We start from the raw sequence: 16,329 nt of genomic DNA on the forward strand, positions 1-16,329 counted from the left end.
GTAAACTTTACCTGATTGTAATCTGCCACACACTTTGGCTGGAGCATTCTACATGGTGATGAGATCCAGAATGTGACTGACAATTCTCTATAACCTCCTGGCATTTATAAAACATCCGGATAATGTGTTTTGTCAATTGTAGAAAATACATCAGTGTAACCCGTAAGGGCCTGCCTGTCTTTATTTTTCTTTGATTTATCACCGCTGTATTCCAAGAGATATGCTGCTATAAGTCTTCAGTGTGGAGCCAAATGAGGATCTGCTTATTTTTTTGATACTAGAAACTCAGTTTTTCAATTTTAGAGCCATATTCTTTTTGAATGGCGCTTCCTGAGGATCTGTTTTAATTTTTATTTTTTTAGGCTGTGTGCCCACGTAGCGATTTTTAAGCGTTTTTGCCGCGATTTTCGGGGCGAAAACCCAGCGAAAACGTTTAAAAATCGTGTACAGAACGCCCCCCATGCATTCCTATGGCATTCCGCACATGCTGTGCTAATGCTGCGCTTTTTTCCGCGGCGGAATCGCATCGCGGAAAAAATCGCAGCATGCTCATTCTTTTGTGCGGAATCGCAAAGAATTGCCGCGATTCCACACCCATAGGAATGCATGAGAATCGCTGACTTCCCGCATGGGGCTTTGCCCACCATGCGGGAAGTTAAGCGTCTCATGTGCGGTTGGTACCCACGGTGTGGAGGAGAGGAGACTGTCCTCCAGGCCCTGGGTACCATACCCCTGTAAAAAAAAAAAGAATAAAAAATAAAAAATCGGGGTATATTTACCTTCCGGTGTCACGCGCTGCATTCCCGGCCTAAGCGTTCCCAGTAATGCCTTGCGGCACGGTCCAGTGATGACGTGGTCTCGCAAGATCGCTATAGCAACACGAGACCAACGTCATCACAGGTCTCGCAAGGCATTACTGGGAATGCTGTGGCCCGGGAATGCAGCGCGGGACGCCGGAAGGTAAATATACACCGATTTTTTTTTTTTTTAATTTTTTTTTTAGCATTTTAACATTCTATCTTTTACTATTGATGCCGCATAGGCGGCCTCAATAGTAAAAACCTGGTCACACTTGTCAAACACTATGTTTGACGAGTGTGACCAACCTGTCAATCACTTTCCAAGCGATGCTTCAAATCGCTTGGAAAGTGCTTGAATGTCGCAGGCGAAAATCGCGGCAAAATCGCGATCATAATCGCGCAGAAAAAAACGCGTGATTTCTGGGAAGGAGTCCGGTTTTTAGTGAGCGTTTTAAAACGCTACGTGGGCCCCATAGCCTTAAAGTGTCATGCTTTTCTTGTATAGCACCATCCTATTACTCAACACTTTAGGGCCCCGTCACACATAGCGATCTCGCTAGCGAGATCGCTGCTGAGTCACAAGTTTTGTGACGCAACAGCGATCTCACCAGCAAGATCGCTATGTGTGTGACAGTGATCAGCGACCGGCCCCCCTGCCGGGATCGCTGTAGGAAACCAATGGACATTTCTTTGGTCGCTGGTCTCCCGCTGGCCAGCATGCATCGCTGCGTGTGACAGGCGGGAGACCAGCGATCTGCTGCTAACTAACGTACACATCGGGTATCTAAGGGACGCACGTCCCTTGGATACCCGATGTGTACGTTAGTTACCAGCTCCCTGCATCAGCGCGCTGGTATCTAACGAACACAGCGACGCGGTGCGCTCGGCATCGCTGTGCTGATCGCTGGTGAAGCTGTCTGTGTGACAGCTCACCAGCGATCACATAGCGACTCACCAGCGATCCTGACACGTTGATATCGTTGTCGGGATCGCTGGTGAGTCGCTATGTGTGACTCCAGCTTTAGACATTCTCATTGTTGTCGCCATTAGGGCTCACAATCTGTATTCCTTATCAGTATGTCTTTGGAGTGGAGGAGGAAAGTTATGCGCAAACAAATTGCAGCAAGCAGCCCAGGAAGTGATACATTGCTGGAATTATGGTAAGTGCTGTGCCCCCGAAAAAGTGTTGCCCTTAGATGAGGAAGAAAAGCCTGCTGGGAGATTCATCTTTGGGGCCATTTACTTTTTACTCTGTCTGATGTTGTCGAATCACTTAAATGGAAAAACAAGCAAACTCCCTCCGAAAAGGACAGAACCGACTTTATCAATGTCACATGATGAGTTGTTTAGACAGTTCAGACTGAGATCTCCTTACTCCTAGAGTTTCTCGTCATTACATGACTCCAGAGAAGGTTTTTTTTTTAAAATTGGCATATCAAGCGCCCCTAAACTTTAGCAGCCAATATTTTAGCACCAAGAGGCAATGTTACAAAAAAAAACTAAAACACATTTTTGGTTTATTAGCAAAAGGGGGAGTAAGTTTAACATGCAAACAAGTGGTGAATGGCCTTCCTTTTTAAAGGGGTTGTCGCATTAATAAAATACATTTTAATAGATCTTGAATTAAAATTAAGATCCACAATTGATGTGTTAAAAAAAAACAAAAAAACAATGTTCCTGTGCTGAGATAATCTTGTAAATGTGCCCCTACTGTGTAATGGCTGCGTCTGACTGTGCAGGAACATGGTCTGATCATACTACATCTCCTCGGCAGGGGAGGAAGCAAGAGAGTATACAGACAGGACAGGATGGGATCACAGCTGATTTTCTGTGTGGTAAAACTTTCCTCTGTCTTTTGAAAAACATGTATAACTTCACGGAAAGCAGCATCTGCGATCCCATGCTATAATGTCTGTATCCTCTTTCCAGGACTTCTCTCCTGATGGCACCACCAGGAGGTTGCCCTGCTTATCCTTGATAGGAACAAGAACTCACTAGAGGTTAAATGGCCTTTCCCGTCTCCACCCACCAGTGTTTTTTCTGTCCCTGTCAGGGACAGATGATGCATGAGTGGAGTGCTGTATGCGCCAACACTTAACATCTGACATACTTGGGAGGATCGAAGGGGTTTGTCCTTTTCCTCCTCCTGTCGTGGGGTCTGTGGCCCGACACAACTCTGGGTAGAGGTCCTTCAGCCTTCCCAGTCAAGCCATGGGCTCCTGGTACAGCCCTTCCCTCTGTGGAGGGCTCTTTGCTTCTTGAAGCCTAAACCCCGGTGCACACGCTGGCTAGGAGACTCTGCCTATGAAATTCACGTTGTGCGTTCCAGGATGACACTCCTTTCCGGTTCCGAAAGCGAAACTGCGGCTTCATGTGTCTGGCGTGCTTTTTAGGGTGGACTACACTTCGGTTCTGGGGAACAGGTGCCGAAATCCACTGCCGGCATGTTTTGCAGCGTGGACTGCAATGGAAGCTGGGGCACTATGGGGTGGAGGCAGCTCTATTTAACTGGAAATGGGCTGCAGATGTATCAATCTGGTTCTGACGAATCAGTTGATGGGAAGCCAGGTGAGAGCTTACCTATTTATTTTGGAACCTGTGGCTGATCTTACCAGTGCAGCTTTTGCTAGCCATGGAGGTACAAAATTCTGGCCATTCTGCCATGCCTTCAGAAAATATCTTGGTCAAGTGAGTGAAGTCGGGGGAGAGATCACCTTCTCTTTTTCCCCTCAGATGGCTATATTATATTTCACGATTTTTCCCAGGACAAAGAGATCCTTAAACTATTTTGGCTTCTAAGAGGGTTAAGAGATGTACCACATGTAACATTGAATTGTTAGATGTAAACGGCTATATTCTGAGTGTATTTTCAAGATGGTCCTTCATGGCCGACATGAGGACTATAATAAGGGAAGATGTCCAAAACACTGTTTCTGGCCTTTTCTCTCCTAAATTTCCCCAGTCTACTCCTCGTCATAAGAGACCGAGATGGGATATGGACTCGAGCTCAGAGGAAGGAGAGTTATAGTATGCTGACCGTGAGCTTGATGGAGAAAATATTACCCCATTATTACCTGAGGAAAAGAAAAAATATTATTTTTTTGAAAAGAAAATACAGATACATTTCTGCAAGTGAGAAGAAGTACTATGAAAATTGAAAAGAGCCATGAATCTCTGTTGATTCAAGATGAGATGTTTGGGGGGGGCCTGAGAACCCGAGAAATTGATATTCCGCTGGCCAGAGTATCAAAGAGAACCTCAACCCCGTTCGAAGATGCCTCAAAGATCCTATGATTAGGAAATCACACAGCCTACTTAAGAGAGCCTGGGAAACCTATTCCGCTATCATCAGAGACAACATAGCTGCTGCCTCAGTAGTTAGATCAATGCACTTATGGATAGATGAATTAGTCACTTAACCCCTTAATGTCCAATGACGGACACAGTCCGTCATCAGACATCTCCCCTGCTTTGATGAGGGCTCCAGCGCTGAGCCCGCATCAAAGCTGGGACATGTCAGCTGTTATGAACAGCTGACATGTGCCCGCAATAGGCGCGAGCGGAATCGCCGTCCGCCCGCGCCTATTAACTAGTTAAATCCCGCTGTCAAAGCTGACAGCGGGCATTTAAATAGCATTTCCGGCTGCCGGCCAGAAATGACCTCATCGCCGACCCCCGTCACGTGATCGGGGGTCGGCGTCATGTTGCCTGGACAACCAGAGGTCTCTGAGACCTCTATGGTTGTTCCAGGCATATGGCTTTCAGCGCCACCCGGTGGTCGGCGCTGAAAGCACAGCAGTAGATCTGCTACATATGGGCAATCTGCTCATCGCCCATATGTAGCAGAGCCGATTGGGTTGCGCATGCTTCTAGCCTCCTATGAAAGGCTATTGAAGCATGCCAAAAGGTAAAAAAAAAACCTAAGTTCAAATCACCCCCTTTTCACCCCAATCAAAATAAAACAGTAAAAAAAAAAAATCCCACATACACATATTAGGTATCGCCGCGTTCAGAATCGCCTGATCTATCAATAAAAAAAAGCAATAACCCGATCGCTAAACAACGTAGCGAGAAAAAAATTCAAAACTCCAGAATTACGGTTTTTTGGTCGCCAAGACATTGCATTAAAATGCAATAATGGGCGATCAAAAGAACGTATCTGCACAAAAGTGGTATCATTAAAAACGTCAGCCTGGCACGGAAAAAATAAGCCCTCACCCGACCCCAGATCATGAAAATTGGAGATGCTACGGGTCTCGGAAAATTGCGCAATTTTTTTTTTTTTTTTTCACCACTCAGATAAGAGGACATAGACATGTTTGGTGTCTATGAACTTGTAATGACCTGGAGAATCATAATGGCAGGTCAGATTCAGCATCTAGTGAACCTAGCAAAAAAGCCAAGCAAAAAACAAGTATGGGATTGCACTTTTTTGGCAATTTCACCGCACTTGGAATTTTTTTCCCGTTTTCGAGTACACGACATGGTAAAACCAATGGTGTCATTTAAAAGTACAACTTGTCCCGCAAAAAATAAGCCCTCACATGGCCATATAGACGGAAAAATAAAAAAGTTATGGCTCTGGAAAGAAGGGGAGGGAAAAAAGAAAATGCAAAACCAAAAATACCCCTGGTCGTTAAGGGAAAAAAATCTGGGAGAAAATATTGGAATCTCTACCCTTCATGCTGCCCAACACGGGTCGCCATTAGCATGTTGCTACTGGCCCCTGAAAAAGCCACGGTAGTGGCAACATGCGTTGAGCTTCCTTATTTGGGCCTCCTGACAACTTGACCCGCAAACAGGTTTTTGAGCTATGGGCATTTCCATGTGGTATAGGTTAGAGCTACTAATATGTGGCCCTGTCCTTTTCACTTCTAAACCTTTGGTGGGCCCTGTATTTATCTATTGCATTTTGATATCACTATTTTCTAATGGTATTTCTTGTGGTACCTAGTTCTATGACTTGTTTCTTTTTTTCTTCAGTATGGTATAACTATTTGGACAGGACTTAGGTTGATTACTTTTTTTTCTAGTAGTGTTAATGGTGGTGCCCTCCAATTAGTTGCTTTTCTTTTTCTATAAAGTGTTTTTTTTTTTTTGTGTGTGGCTTTTTTCCCCTGTAATATGCGCTGCTAGTAAATGTTTGTACTGATCGGTAGCTAGATTTGTAGTACTGGCCATAGGAATGCAAAAGAGAACTTTTAGTTTAGAGGCCGATGCATATGCTATATGCAGGGGTTACACAGCGATTTTGGCTGTGACACAGATCTCACAGGCAAATAATTCTATAATGCTGCTACATCTCGCTTTAGTGCAAGTGAATGGTGGCACATTGCGACCAGTAGGGTACCGTGACAAGCAAGTCGCGAAAAATCATCAGATTGGATATTTTTTTTTTTTGTTTTTTGGGACTTGTCTCATTCTACTAGTCACTTTCAGTGTGTAACAATGTAGGAGCGATACATGGCGATCTTTGGCCGCTCGACCTGTATCACTACCGAAGTCTCTGTAGCCTAAGCCTTATATTGACTCTATAAATTGCAGTCTCCTAACTTATTTTTTATTCTTTTCTCCGACTAGATACAACAGATAATTCTGCGCAAGAAGAAAGGTCCCAGTCTTCAGAAGGTATGTCATAGTGAAAAATGTGGACTGTCAAATTTACGTTTTGTACTCATGTCAATTTATTGAGTTCCTTTTATAGTCCAATCGTACGTACTTGTAAATTTGCCCACTTTTCACTTGATCCACTGATCTGTTCAGAATAATATTTGGGCTACAGTAAGAAAACAACCAAATCCAAAGACTATAATGCCAACTAGAATAGACATTCCCCTCTTATTTTTGGTATGTACATTTAGTGGCCTAGATTGTGAATAAAGAGGTGGCCGCAAGTCCCCCCCCCCCCCCCCCTTGAGGGTTAAAAAACAAACAAAAAACATGCTGGCTCAGCTTTTCATAACTCCCTATAAAGTTATGGCTGAAAGAACTCTCCAGCGCTTTTCCATCCATTTCTCGGTGCTTCTTGTCCTGCTGGAACACCCATGACCTAGGACACACACCCAGCTTTCTGCCACTGGACATAACATTGCAACCCAAAATCTTTTGGTAATCGTGCCTTACACACAGTGAAAGCACACAGTGCCAGAGGCAGCAAAACAACTACAAAACCTCTATGAACCGCCGCCATATTTGACTGTAGGTACTGTGTTCTGTTCTTTGTAGGCCTCTTTCCTTTTTCGGTAAACAGTAGAATGATATGCTTCACCAGTAGCTCTATTTTGGTCTCTGTCCACAAGATGCTTTCCCAGAAGAATTTTGGCTTACTTGTGTACATTTAGGCAAACTGCAGTTCTTGCTTTTTTTCATGTCTGTGTCAGTAGGAGAGTCCTCTTGGGTCTCCTGCCATATCGATTCATTTCATTCAAATGTCGACAGATAGTTGGTGCAGACACTGATGTACCTTTGAGTCTGCAGGACAGCTTGAATTTCTTTAGAACTTGATTTTAGTTGCTTATCCACCATCCGGACTATCCTGCGTTGCAACCTTCCATCAATCTTTGTCTGCCATCCATGTCTAGGGGAGATTAGCTTCAGGGCCATGGGTTGTAAACGACTTGATTATGTTGCGCACCAGGAACATCAAGATGTTTTTCAACAATTTTTGCTTCTCAAGTCCTCAGACAGGTCTCATCTCTTCTTTCTCTTCTCCATGCTTAGTGTGGCACACACAGACACACAATGCAAAGATTAAATCAACCTCTCCCCTTTTTATCTGGTTTTAGTTTTGATTTTCATATTGCCCACACCTGTTACTTGGCCCAAGTGAGTGTAAACGAGCATCACATGCTTGTAGCAAAGTTGTTTACCTACAGTTTTTGGAAAAGTGGCAACAATTTTGGGTGTTTTGTTAGATTATGTCCAATGGGTTTTTTTTGTTCCATGAAATAAACGTGTATAACAAATCATGTGTAATTGCAATAATTTTCTGGAAGAAATACTACTTTTTTCATTTTCTGGAACAATTTCAAGGGTGCCAAAACTTTCGACCATGACTGTGTATAGTACACTGGAGATGGCTGTGCTTCTGTGGCCACTTCTCCATTCGCAGCAGACACAAGGCAGGACCCTGTTCTTGAGATCAGCAGGCATTGACATTTGTGCTGCATTGTGTGAATATACCATAAATGCGAGAATTTCCCTTTAGGAATTGCAAGGTTATGTGCACCCTTTGTGTTCACAACCTTGTGGCATTCCTATAAAAATATTGTGCAGATTCATTATTTTATTTTTTTTATTTTTTTTTTTTTTAATATGCAGGTTCCAATGCTGTTGTGGGCATGGAGATTTCTGAACCAGTTGGTAAGTACCACTTATATGGTAGATGGCATCGCTTGGTCATTGTATCGTGGACAAACTGACGGAGTACAGCTGGGCCATATTGGAGCAGAGCTAAAGAGCAGCCGTACCTTTCATATTGCAGCTATCCTGGTAGTCATTGTCCTTTTACTTTAATCCACTTCACTTTTCTGTTTAACCCTGGTGTCTTTATAGTAGAAAATGGAGAGACTGAGATGTCTCCTGAAGAGTCCTGGGACCACAAAGATGAGCCGAGCGAAGCAGAGCCAGGAGGCGGCTTATCGGGAGATGGGGGCTCCTCTGAAGAAGCTACCCAAGAAATGATGGAGGAAGAAGAAGAAATTCCAAAACCTAAAACCGCTGTCGCACCACCTGATGCACCCAAAAAGGAGCACGTTAATGTAGTGTTCATTGGACACGTAGGTATGTAGATTTAATAGTTGTCAAAATTGCCTCCTGAGTTTGATGGATCCTCATAATAAAACTCTACAGCTTATTGTAACGACTATAGTCATATATATATTTTTTATTTTAACCAGATGCTGGGAAATCAACGATTGGTGGACAGATTATGTAAGTAAACTACTGAAGTTCCAATCTATCAATGTTCTCGCTCTGTAAGGCATGGGTCTCCAGCTCAGACAGCAACGTCCTACTAGCCTTGACAGATGCAAGTATTGAACAGTTGTTGGAAGTTATAGTTCACCATCTTGCAACCTTGAGGTTACCACTGCAGAGGGGACTTGTTTGTCAGGTTTTGCAGTCAATCATAGTTATTTTTATATTTTAGGTATTTAACTGGTATGGTGGACAAAAGAACACTTGAAAAATATGAAAGGGAAGCAAAAGAAAAGAACAGAGAAACCTGGTGAGTGGTGGCCGGATTGCCTGTACAGTATACCTGCATCTGTTTGGCACCCATTTGCTTATTTTGAGCTGTATTAATACCTGCATTTAACCATCAGGTACCTCTCATGGGCTTTAGACACTAACCAGGAGGAACGAGACAAGGGTAAAACTGTAGAAGTTGGTCGTGCCTACTTTGAAACTGAGAAGAAACACTTCACTATCCTTGATGCCCCTGGCCACAAGAGCTTTGTGCCCAACATGATTGGGGGAGCCTCACAAGCAGATTTGGCTGTGCTGGTATGTATATTCTACTCTTTAGACACAGGCACGTCGCCCAAAAGATCATGGTGCTGTGTGGACTGAGGTCTGGTAAACATGCTTATCTTTAGTCTCCTGTGTAGTTCAAACATAGTCAAGGTTCTCTTCATTCCCAAAACCTTGGAAATGTAATTAGGACTATGTGCGGTCAGATCTAATGTTCATTAAAATATTTAATTTTCTGCTTTGTTACAACCTTATGTAATTCTGTACTAAAAAAATAGAACCTAACTTTTTTTAAATATTAACTTTTTTTTTTTTTTTTTAATTACAGGTAATCTCTGCTCGAAAAGGAGAATTTGAAACCGGATTCGAAAAAGGTGGACAGACAAGAGAGCATGCAATGTTGGCAAAAACGGCTGGCGTTAAGCATCTGATAGTGCTTATTAATAAAATGGATGATCCAACAGTAAACTGGAGCAATGACAGGTACATAAAACTGTACCTAATGTAAATATTTTTAAAAAAAATTTTGTTTTTTTTAATTTTTGCCTAAAAAAAAACCTGGGAACTGCTATTTTGGGCTCTGAGGACTTTGTGTGTGTGTGTGTGTGTGGTGGTGTTCTCGTTGTTGTTTTCTCCTACGCCTCATTGGGGTACACAGAGACAGTGGGTGTTATGCTGCTGGCCACTAGGAGGACACTAAGTAAACCAGAAAAAAGTTTGCTCCTCCCCTGCAGTATACACCCTCTCGCTGGCTGAGATTTCTCCAGTTCTTTGCTTTATGTCTGTAGGAGGCACTTGGGTCTGGTTTCAGACCCCGTTTTTATTTTACTTTTGAATTTTCTGTAAATTTTTATTTTTTAATTAACGGAGTGAAGGGGGCGACTGTTCCTTTCTACGGCCCGCTCTCCCCCCGAACCAACAGGCAAGCACGCGGAGTATACCTCCCTGTACACTTTCCTGCGGCGAATGGGGCTGATTCCTCTGACGATGGTTCCCTTATGGTCGGTACTCCACGGATACGAGGGCAAGCGCAACAGGACGTAGCACAGGAGTGCATGGAGAAGGACTTAAGCAGCGCTTTTTCGGATGCCCTCTCCATCCCCCTACCACAGGGTGGATCGATTGAACAATACCCCTTTAAGACCTCCTCCAGCTCTGCTACATCGCCTGAAGGATGAGACAGCTGGAAGACCCCGGACAGTGACGACCTGCTTGAGCTCAGGAGCGGAGGTACGGGGTCGGGTCCTACCCCCCCGGGAGAAGCGACGGTGCAGCGGCGCCCCATCGCAAGCCCCAACCCTCCTGCTCTCGGCGCTCGGGTAGGCCAAAAATTTAGTCCCCAGCTTTTCCGGCCTACTAGGCTGCAATTTGATTAGCGCCGCCCACGCTAACGTCGCCGCCCCCTCCTCTTGGCGCCTCTCGGGGCCATGTCTTCAGCTGCCGTTAACCCTTTTAGGGGCGCTATGCCTCCTCTGGACGGCCGGAAACCGGGTGACTCCACAGGGCCACTGTTTTTCCTCCCGGGGGACACAGCACAGGACCGTGGGTAAGCTGCATCTGCCCTCAGATTAAAGCGTAACCCCTTCCCGGCACATTCCCTGCAGCTGCAGACAGACTGCCGTTAACCCTTTCAGGAGCGCTATGCCTCGATCTAAGGACGCTAAACGGGCTGTTAAGAAGCTCACTGCGTTTTTTACCGTGTGTACCACTTGCAAGTCTGCCTTACCCAGTGCACAGACTAATCCGTTATGCACGGACTGCGACCCGGACTGCGCCCTGACCTGCGCTCCAACGTCCCTCGCCGCTGCTGACGGACCTCCTGCGTTTAGTACCCCTGAGTGGGCTACGTCCCTGTCACGGTCGGTGGAGTCTCTGACCCAGGCTATATTCTCCCTCCGGGAGGACTCTTTAAGTCAGAAAGCGTCCTTACTAGAGTTGAGCGACTTTGGTCGGATCTGGTTTCGTGAAACCCGACTGAAACAAAATCTGAGTCAGATGAAACTGGTTCGACTAGGGCAAAAAAAAAAGTTGGAGTTTCGTCCGAAACCCGACCCCAAAGCAAGTCAATGGGGACTAAAAGTCGGCATTGAGCGGATGACATTCATCCACTCAATACTGACTTTTATTCCCCATTGACTTGCTTTCATCTGACTCAAATTTTGTTTGTCGGGTTTCACGAAACCCGATCCGACCAAAGTCGCTCAACTCTAGTCCTTACCTCCCAAGGAGGGCTCTGGCGTCGGCCGGGAAGCGTCCACCAGCAGGGACCATACTCGTCCAAGGGATGGTCAGGTCTCTAGAATTTGGACCCATGACGCGTCCCGTAGTCACGTTAGCGCCTCAGCATCGGCGACTCCTGTCTCTCGCTCACCCTCTCCTGAGGTTCACAGCGAGCACGACTCTGAATTCGAATCTGACACGTCAGCCCCTCAGAATCCCCCAACTGATCAAGAGTCGCTTGATTCTCTTATAGAATCAGTCAACAGGATAAGGAAAATATTCCCGCTCCAGCACACCCTATCATCTCCCCCTCCCGAGCCCCCTCCGGACATCTCCTAGTGTCGCACATCGCTGCATGCGATCTGCACACCCTATCTTTAGCATAGGGTGCGCTGGCCGTGCGCTAGTAGGATTTTGAGTGCGCTGCGCCCTTTTGACGGTGCTCTGAGCGCATCAAAATGCAACATGGTGTGTTCAGCGCAGCGTCAAAAGGGCGCAGCGCACTCAAAATCCTACTAGCGCTCTGTCTGCGCACCCTATGCTAAAGATAGGGTGTGCAGATCACATGCAGCAATGTGCGACACTAGGAGATGACGGGGCTTAGCGGCGGCCGTGCGCTGCGGGCCAAAACGCTAGTCTGAAGCTAGCCTAAGACAATGGCCGCTTGGGCAGAAGTCTTGATTACTTCCTTCCAGGGCACCAATCTTCCTCCAGAGGCAACCACTGTCGCCAGGCAGATTAGTCACGCAGCGGACTTTGTAGTAGACTTTTTTTGATGCGGCTCAAACTGCCGCTAATGCGATCTCCATTAGAAGAGCCGTATGGCTCTGCGGCTGGCAGGCGGATGCCACACGTAAAAGATTGACTTCTCTCCCCTTTCAAACGGGTCGTCTTTTTGGAGATTATCTGGACCAGCTCATTTCTGATACTACTGGGGGGAAAAGTAAATTCCTTCCTCAACAAAAGAGGCTGTTTAGCCGTTTCACAACCAACAGCCGACGCGTTTTTGATCATCTTGCAACAATTCCGGCTGGTCCTCCTCTACCTTCTCTTCCGGATCAGGTCGGTCCCCGCGCAGAGACAGAGGCTCCCAGGTCTCATACAGACCTAACCACTCTTGGAAACCCAGGCCTAGGGCTTCTGGATCTAGGGGAACCAGATCTTCTAGATCTATCCAATGACAAGTGGGTCAGGGAGCTGGTATCCTCCACATACAAGATAGAACTTTCTTCTCCCCCTCCAACTTGATTTTTTTCTCTCCTCCCCCCCCCCCCCAAGAAAAAGACAAGAGCCTTCCTTCGGCTGTTCAGGCTCTGCTAAGGGACTGAGTCATCATTCCGGTCGCTCATCATGAAAGGTTCAGGGGATTACATTCAAACCTTTTTGTGGTTCCAAAAAAAGGATGGGACGATGCGACCCATTCTGGATCTCAAACTGTTAAATCAGTTAGTCAAGGTACGGCGATTCCGAATGGAATCTCTCCGATCAGTTGTCGCTTCCATGGAAAAAGAGTGCCTAGCATCCATCGACATCAAGGACGCTTACCTTCACATTCTGATCTGCCTGTCCCACCAGCAGTGCCTGCGTTTTGCAATTCACGAACACTTCCAGTTCGTTGCCTTTCCCTTCAGACTCGCCACCGCCCCCAGGGTCTTTACCAAGGTCATGGTGGCTGTCATGGCCATTCTCCACTCTCAGGGAGTGGTGGTGCTACTGTATCTGGACGACCTGCTCATCAAGGGTCCGTCCCTTCCAGCCTGCGTAGAATCCATGGATAACAGTAAATACACTTTCTCACCTGGGGTGGAAGATAAACTTTGAAAAGTCCTTCCCAAAACCAGCTCAGCAGATTTCCCTTTTAGGATTGATTTTGGACACTTCCCGCGGGTTGGTCATTCTTCCTCCGGGAGAGACCTAGGCCTTACAACAAGCAGCGCGGGCTCTTTCCCGACCGGTTTCTCACTCCATTTGTTTCAGCATGTGAGTTCTCAGAAAGATGGTGGCAGCGAGGGAAGCAGTTCCATTTGCACAGTTCCACCTCTGTCCCTTACAACACACATTGCTGTTAGCTTGGGACAAGAACCCGTTCTCCCTGGACCGTCGGATCCCTCTGTCCCTGCGGGTCAGGCAAGCCCTCAGGTGGTGGACACTGAGGTCCTCCCTGAATCAAGGGAGGTCTTTTCTCCCAGTAAGATGGTTGGTAGTAACCACCGATGCAAGTCTTCTCGGCTGGGGTGCGGTCTTTCGTCGCCACATGACACAGGGTGATTGGTCAACCCGAGAGTCACGTCTTCCCATCAACATTTTGGAGATACGAGCAATCAGATTAGCTCTACGGAGTTTCCACCATCTCCTCGTAGGTCACCCCATCAGGATCCAATCCGACAACACCACGGCTGTAGCGTATATCAACCGCCAGGGGGGTACCCGAAGCAGGATGGCCGTGCACGAAGTGAGTCACATCCTCCATTGGGCCGAGCGTAGAAAATTGGGCGGCAGATTTTCTCAGTCGCCAAGGCATTGCCGCGGAGAAGTGGTCTCTTCATCTGGAAGTCTTTCAGCAGATTTGTCATCGTTGGGGGACTCCGGATGTGGATCTCATGGCCTCAAGACTAAACAACAAGGTTCCTCGGTTCATTGCCCAATCGCGATCCATGCGCCATTGGAACGGACGCCCTAGTTTTGCCATGTCACCGGTTCCGGCTCCCGTACATCTTCCCTCCTCCTTCCCTTGCTTCCGAGGGTAATCAAGATCATCAGAGCGGAGGGAGTACCAGTGATCCTAGTCGTGCCAGATTGGCCGCGCTGAGCATGGTATGCGGAACTAATACAACTAGTCGCTGATGTCCCCAGGCGACTTCCAGATCGCATGGATTTACACTCACAGGGCCCAATTTACCACCAGAACTCGGGCCCTGTCTTTGACGGCGTGGCCGTTGAATCCTGGATTTTAGCACAGGCTGGGTTTTCTCATGACGTGATTTCCACCATGATTAGTGCTAGGAAGCCTGTGTCCATGTGCATCTATCACCGCACCTGGAAAACCTTCTTTTCGTGGTGCCAGGATCATAGTCGATCACCTCTGGTGTTTTTCCATTCCGGCCATATTGGAATTCCTTTAATCTGGATTAAAATCAGGCCTCGCTCTTAGCTCGCTCAAGGGCCAAATTTAAACCTTGTCAGTGCTTTTCCAACCCAAAATTGCCAGCAAACTTGAGGTCAACACTTTAATTGAGGGAGTTTCCCATGTGGCGCCTCCTTATAGAAGGCCATTGGTATCATGGGACCTTAATCTGGTTCTCGGGGCCTTACAGGAGGCTTCTTTCGAACCGCTGCAGGACGTGTCACTGTCCGTCCTCTCTTGGAAGGTGGTCTTTCTGATGGCAATTACGTCAATCAGACGAGTTTTGGAATTGACAGCCCTGTCCTGTCGTTCTCCGTTCCTGAATTTTCATCAGGAAAAGGTAGTTCTTAGGACGTCCCCGTCCTTCCTGCCCAAGGTCATCTCCTCTTTCCATCTCAACGAGGAAGTTGTTTTGCTTTTCTTTTGTCCCGCGCCAGTCCATCGCATTGAGAAGGCCCTCCACACCCTGGATGTGGTTAGGGCGCTGAGACGGTATATCTCGCGGACGGCTCCCTTCCACAAGTCAGATGCCCTGTTAATGCTTCCAGAGGGGCATAGGAAGGGTCTAGCCGCGTCAAAAACAACGCTAGCCAGGTGGATTCGCTTGGCGATTCAGGAATCCTACCGTGTCAGGAACGCGCCTGTCCCAGTGGGGATTATGGCGCACTCTACCCGGTCACTGGGCGCCTCTTCGGCCATTCGGCACCAAGCCTCGGCAGAACAGGTCTGCAAGGCTGCGACTTGGTCCAGTCTGCATACTTTTTACAAAACATTTCCAAATTCATTCTCAGGACTGTCCGCAAGACTGCGACTTGATCCAGCCTGCATACCTTTACAAACATTGCCTAATTAATTCTCAGGCTTCTGCGGATGCAGCTCTCGGCAGACGCAGCCTGCAATCGGCAGTACCTGAGTGTTGACTCAGTGGTACATGGGGTACTGGCAGATGTATGCTCCCCACCCAGGGACTGCTTTAGGACGCCCCACTGTCTGTGTCCCCCAATGAGGCGTAGGAGAAATAGGGATTTTTGTGTACTTACCATAAAATCCTTTTCTCCGAGCCAATCGTTGGGGGACACAGCACCCACCCTGTTTAGCCTATTGGCTCACTGTAGCATTCTTAGGGTTTGACTTAGTTATGGTTATTGTTGACTGTATATGCTCCTACTGCTTTTTTCACCGAACTGGAGAAATCTCAGCCAGCAAGAGGGTGTATACTGCAGGGGAGGAGATAACTTTTTTTTTTTTCTGGTTTACTTAGTGTCCTCCTAGTGGCCAGCAGCATAACACCCACTGTCTGTGTCCCCCAATAATTGGCTCGGAGAAAAGGATTTAACGGTGAGTACACAAAAATCCCTATTTTTTTTATGTGTTTGATTTAATTTCAAAAGTCAAGCTGCAGTTTTAATACTTGTTTCCTTTATTTTACAGATACGAAGAATGTAAAGAGAAACTTGTACCCTTCTTAAAGAAAGTTGGTTTCAACCCTAAAAAAGATATTCACTTTATGCCATGTTCTGGTCTGACTGGTGCCAACTTGAAGGAACCAGTGGAGTCCTGCCCATGGTACATGTAAGTGTTGAAACTATAAAATTTATCGCCCGGATTGATGCACACAGGCTCGTCATAACCTCTGCTGTTTACAGGGCTGTTGCACAGCAGCCGCATAACTCTATGGGACGCTATTGAACTTCCAACGACCACCATTTCCAT

The 16,329-nt window shown here is 46.6% G+C and overlaps 1 protein-coding gene across 4 annotated transcripts in view; it reads left to right on the forward strand.

Annotated features, from left to right (window-relative positions):
* Nucleotides 1–16,329, forward strand: part of GSPT1 (G1 to S phase transition 1) — a 49,774-nt gene that overhangs the window by 10,765 nt on the left and 22,680 nt on the right. For 2 of the 4 annotated variants that reach the window (XM_073542900.1, XM_073542903.1), the window contains exons 2-9: nt 6,381–6,428; nt 8,121–8,162; nt 8,358–8,582; nt 8,699–8,732; nt 8,950–9,027; nt 9,125–9,305; nt 9,601–9,755; nt 16,048–16,188. In XM_073542900.1, the coding sequence (XP_073399001.1) occupies nt 6,381–6,428; nt 8,121–8,162; nt 8,358–8,582; nt 8,699–8,732; nt 8,950–9,027; nt 9,125–9,305; nt 9,601–9,755; nt 16,048–16,188 (904 nt within the window). Of the gene's footprint in view, nt 1–6,380; nt 6,429–8,120; nt 8,163–8,354; nt 8,583–8,698; nt 8,733–8,949; nt 9,028–9,124; nt 9,306–9,600; nt 9,756–16,047; nt 16,189–16,329 lie in introns of all 4 variants that reach the window. The other 2 variants (XM_073542899.1, XM_073542901.1) reach the window with 1 other exon arrangement.

This window comes from Dendrobates tinctorius, unplaced genomic scaffold (genome assembly GCF_039654945.1).
Source record: "Dendrobates tinctorius isolate UK_male_01 unplaced genomic scaffold, ASM3965494v1 ptg000129l, whole genome shotgun sequence".
NCBI lineage: Eukaryota > Metazoa > Chordata > Amphibia > Anura > Dendrobatidae > Dendrobates > Dendrobates tinctorius.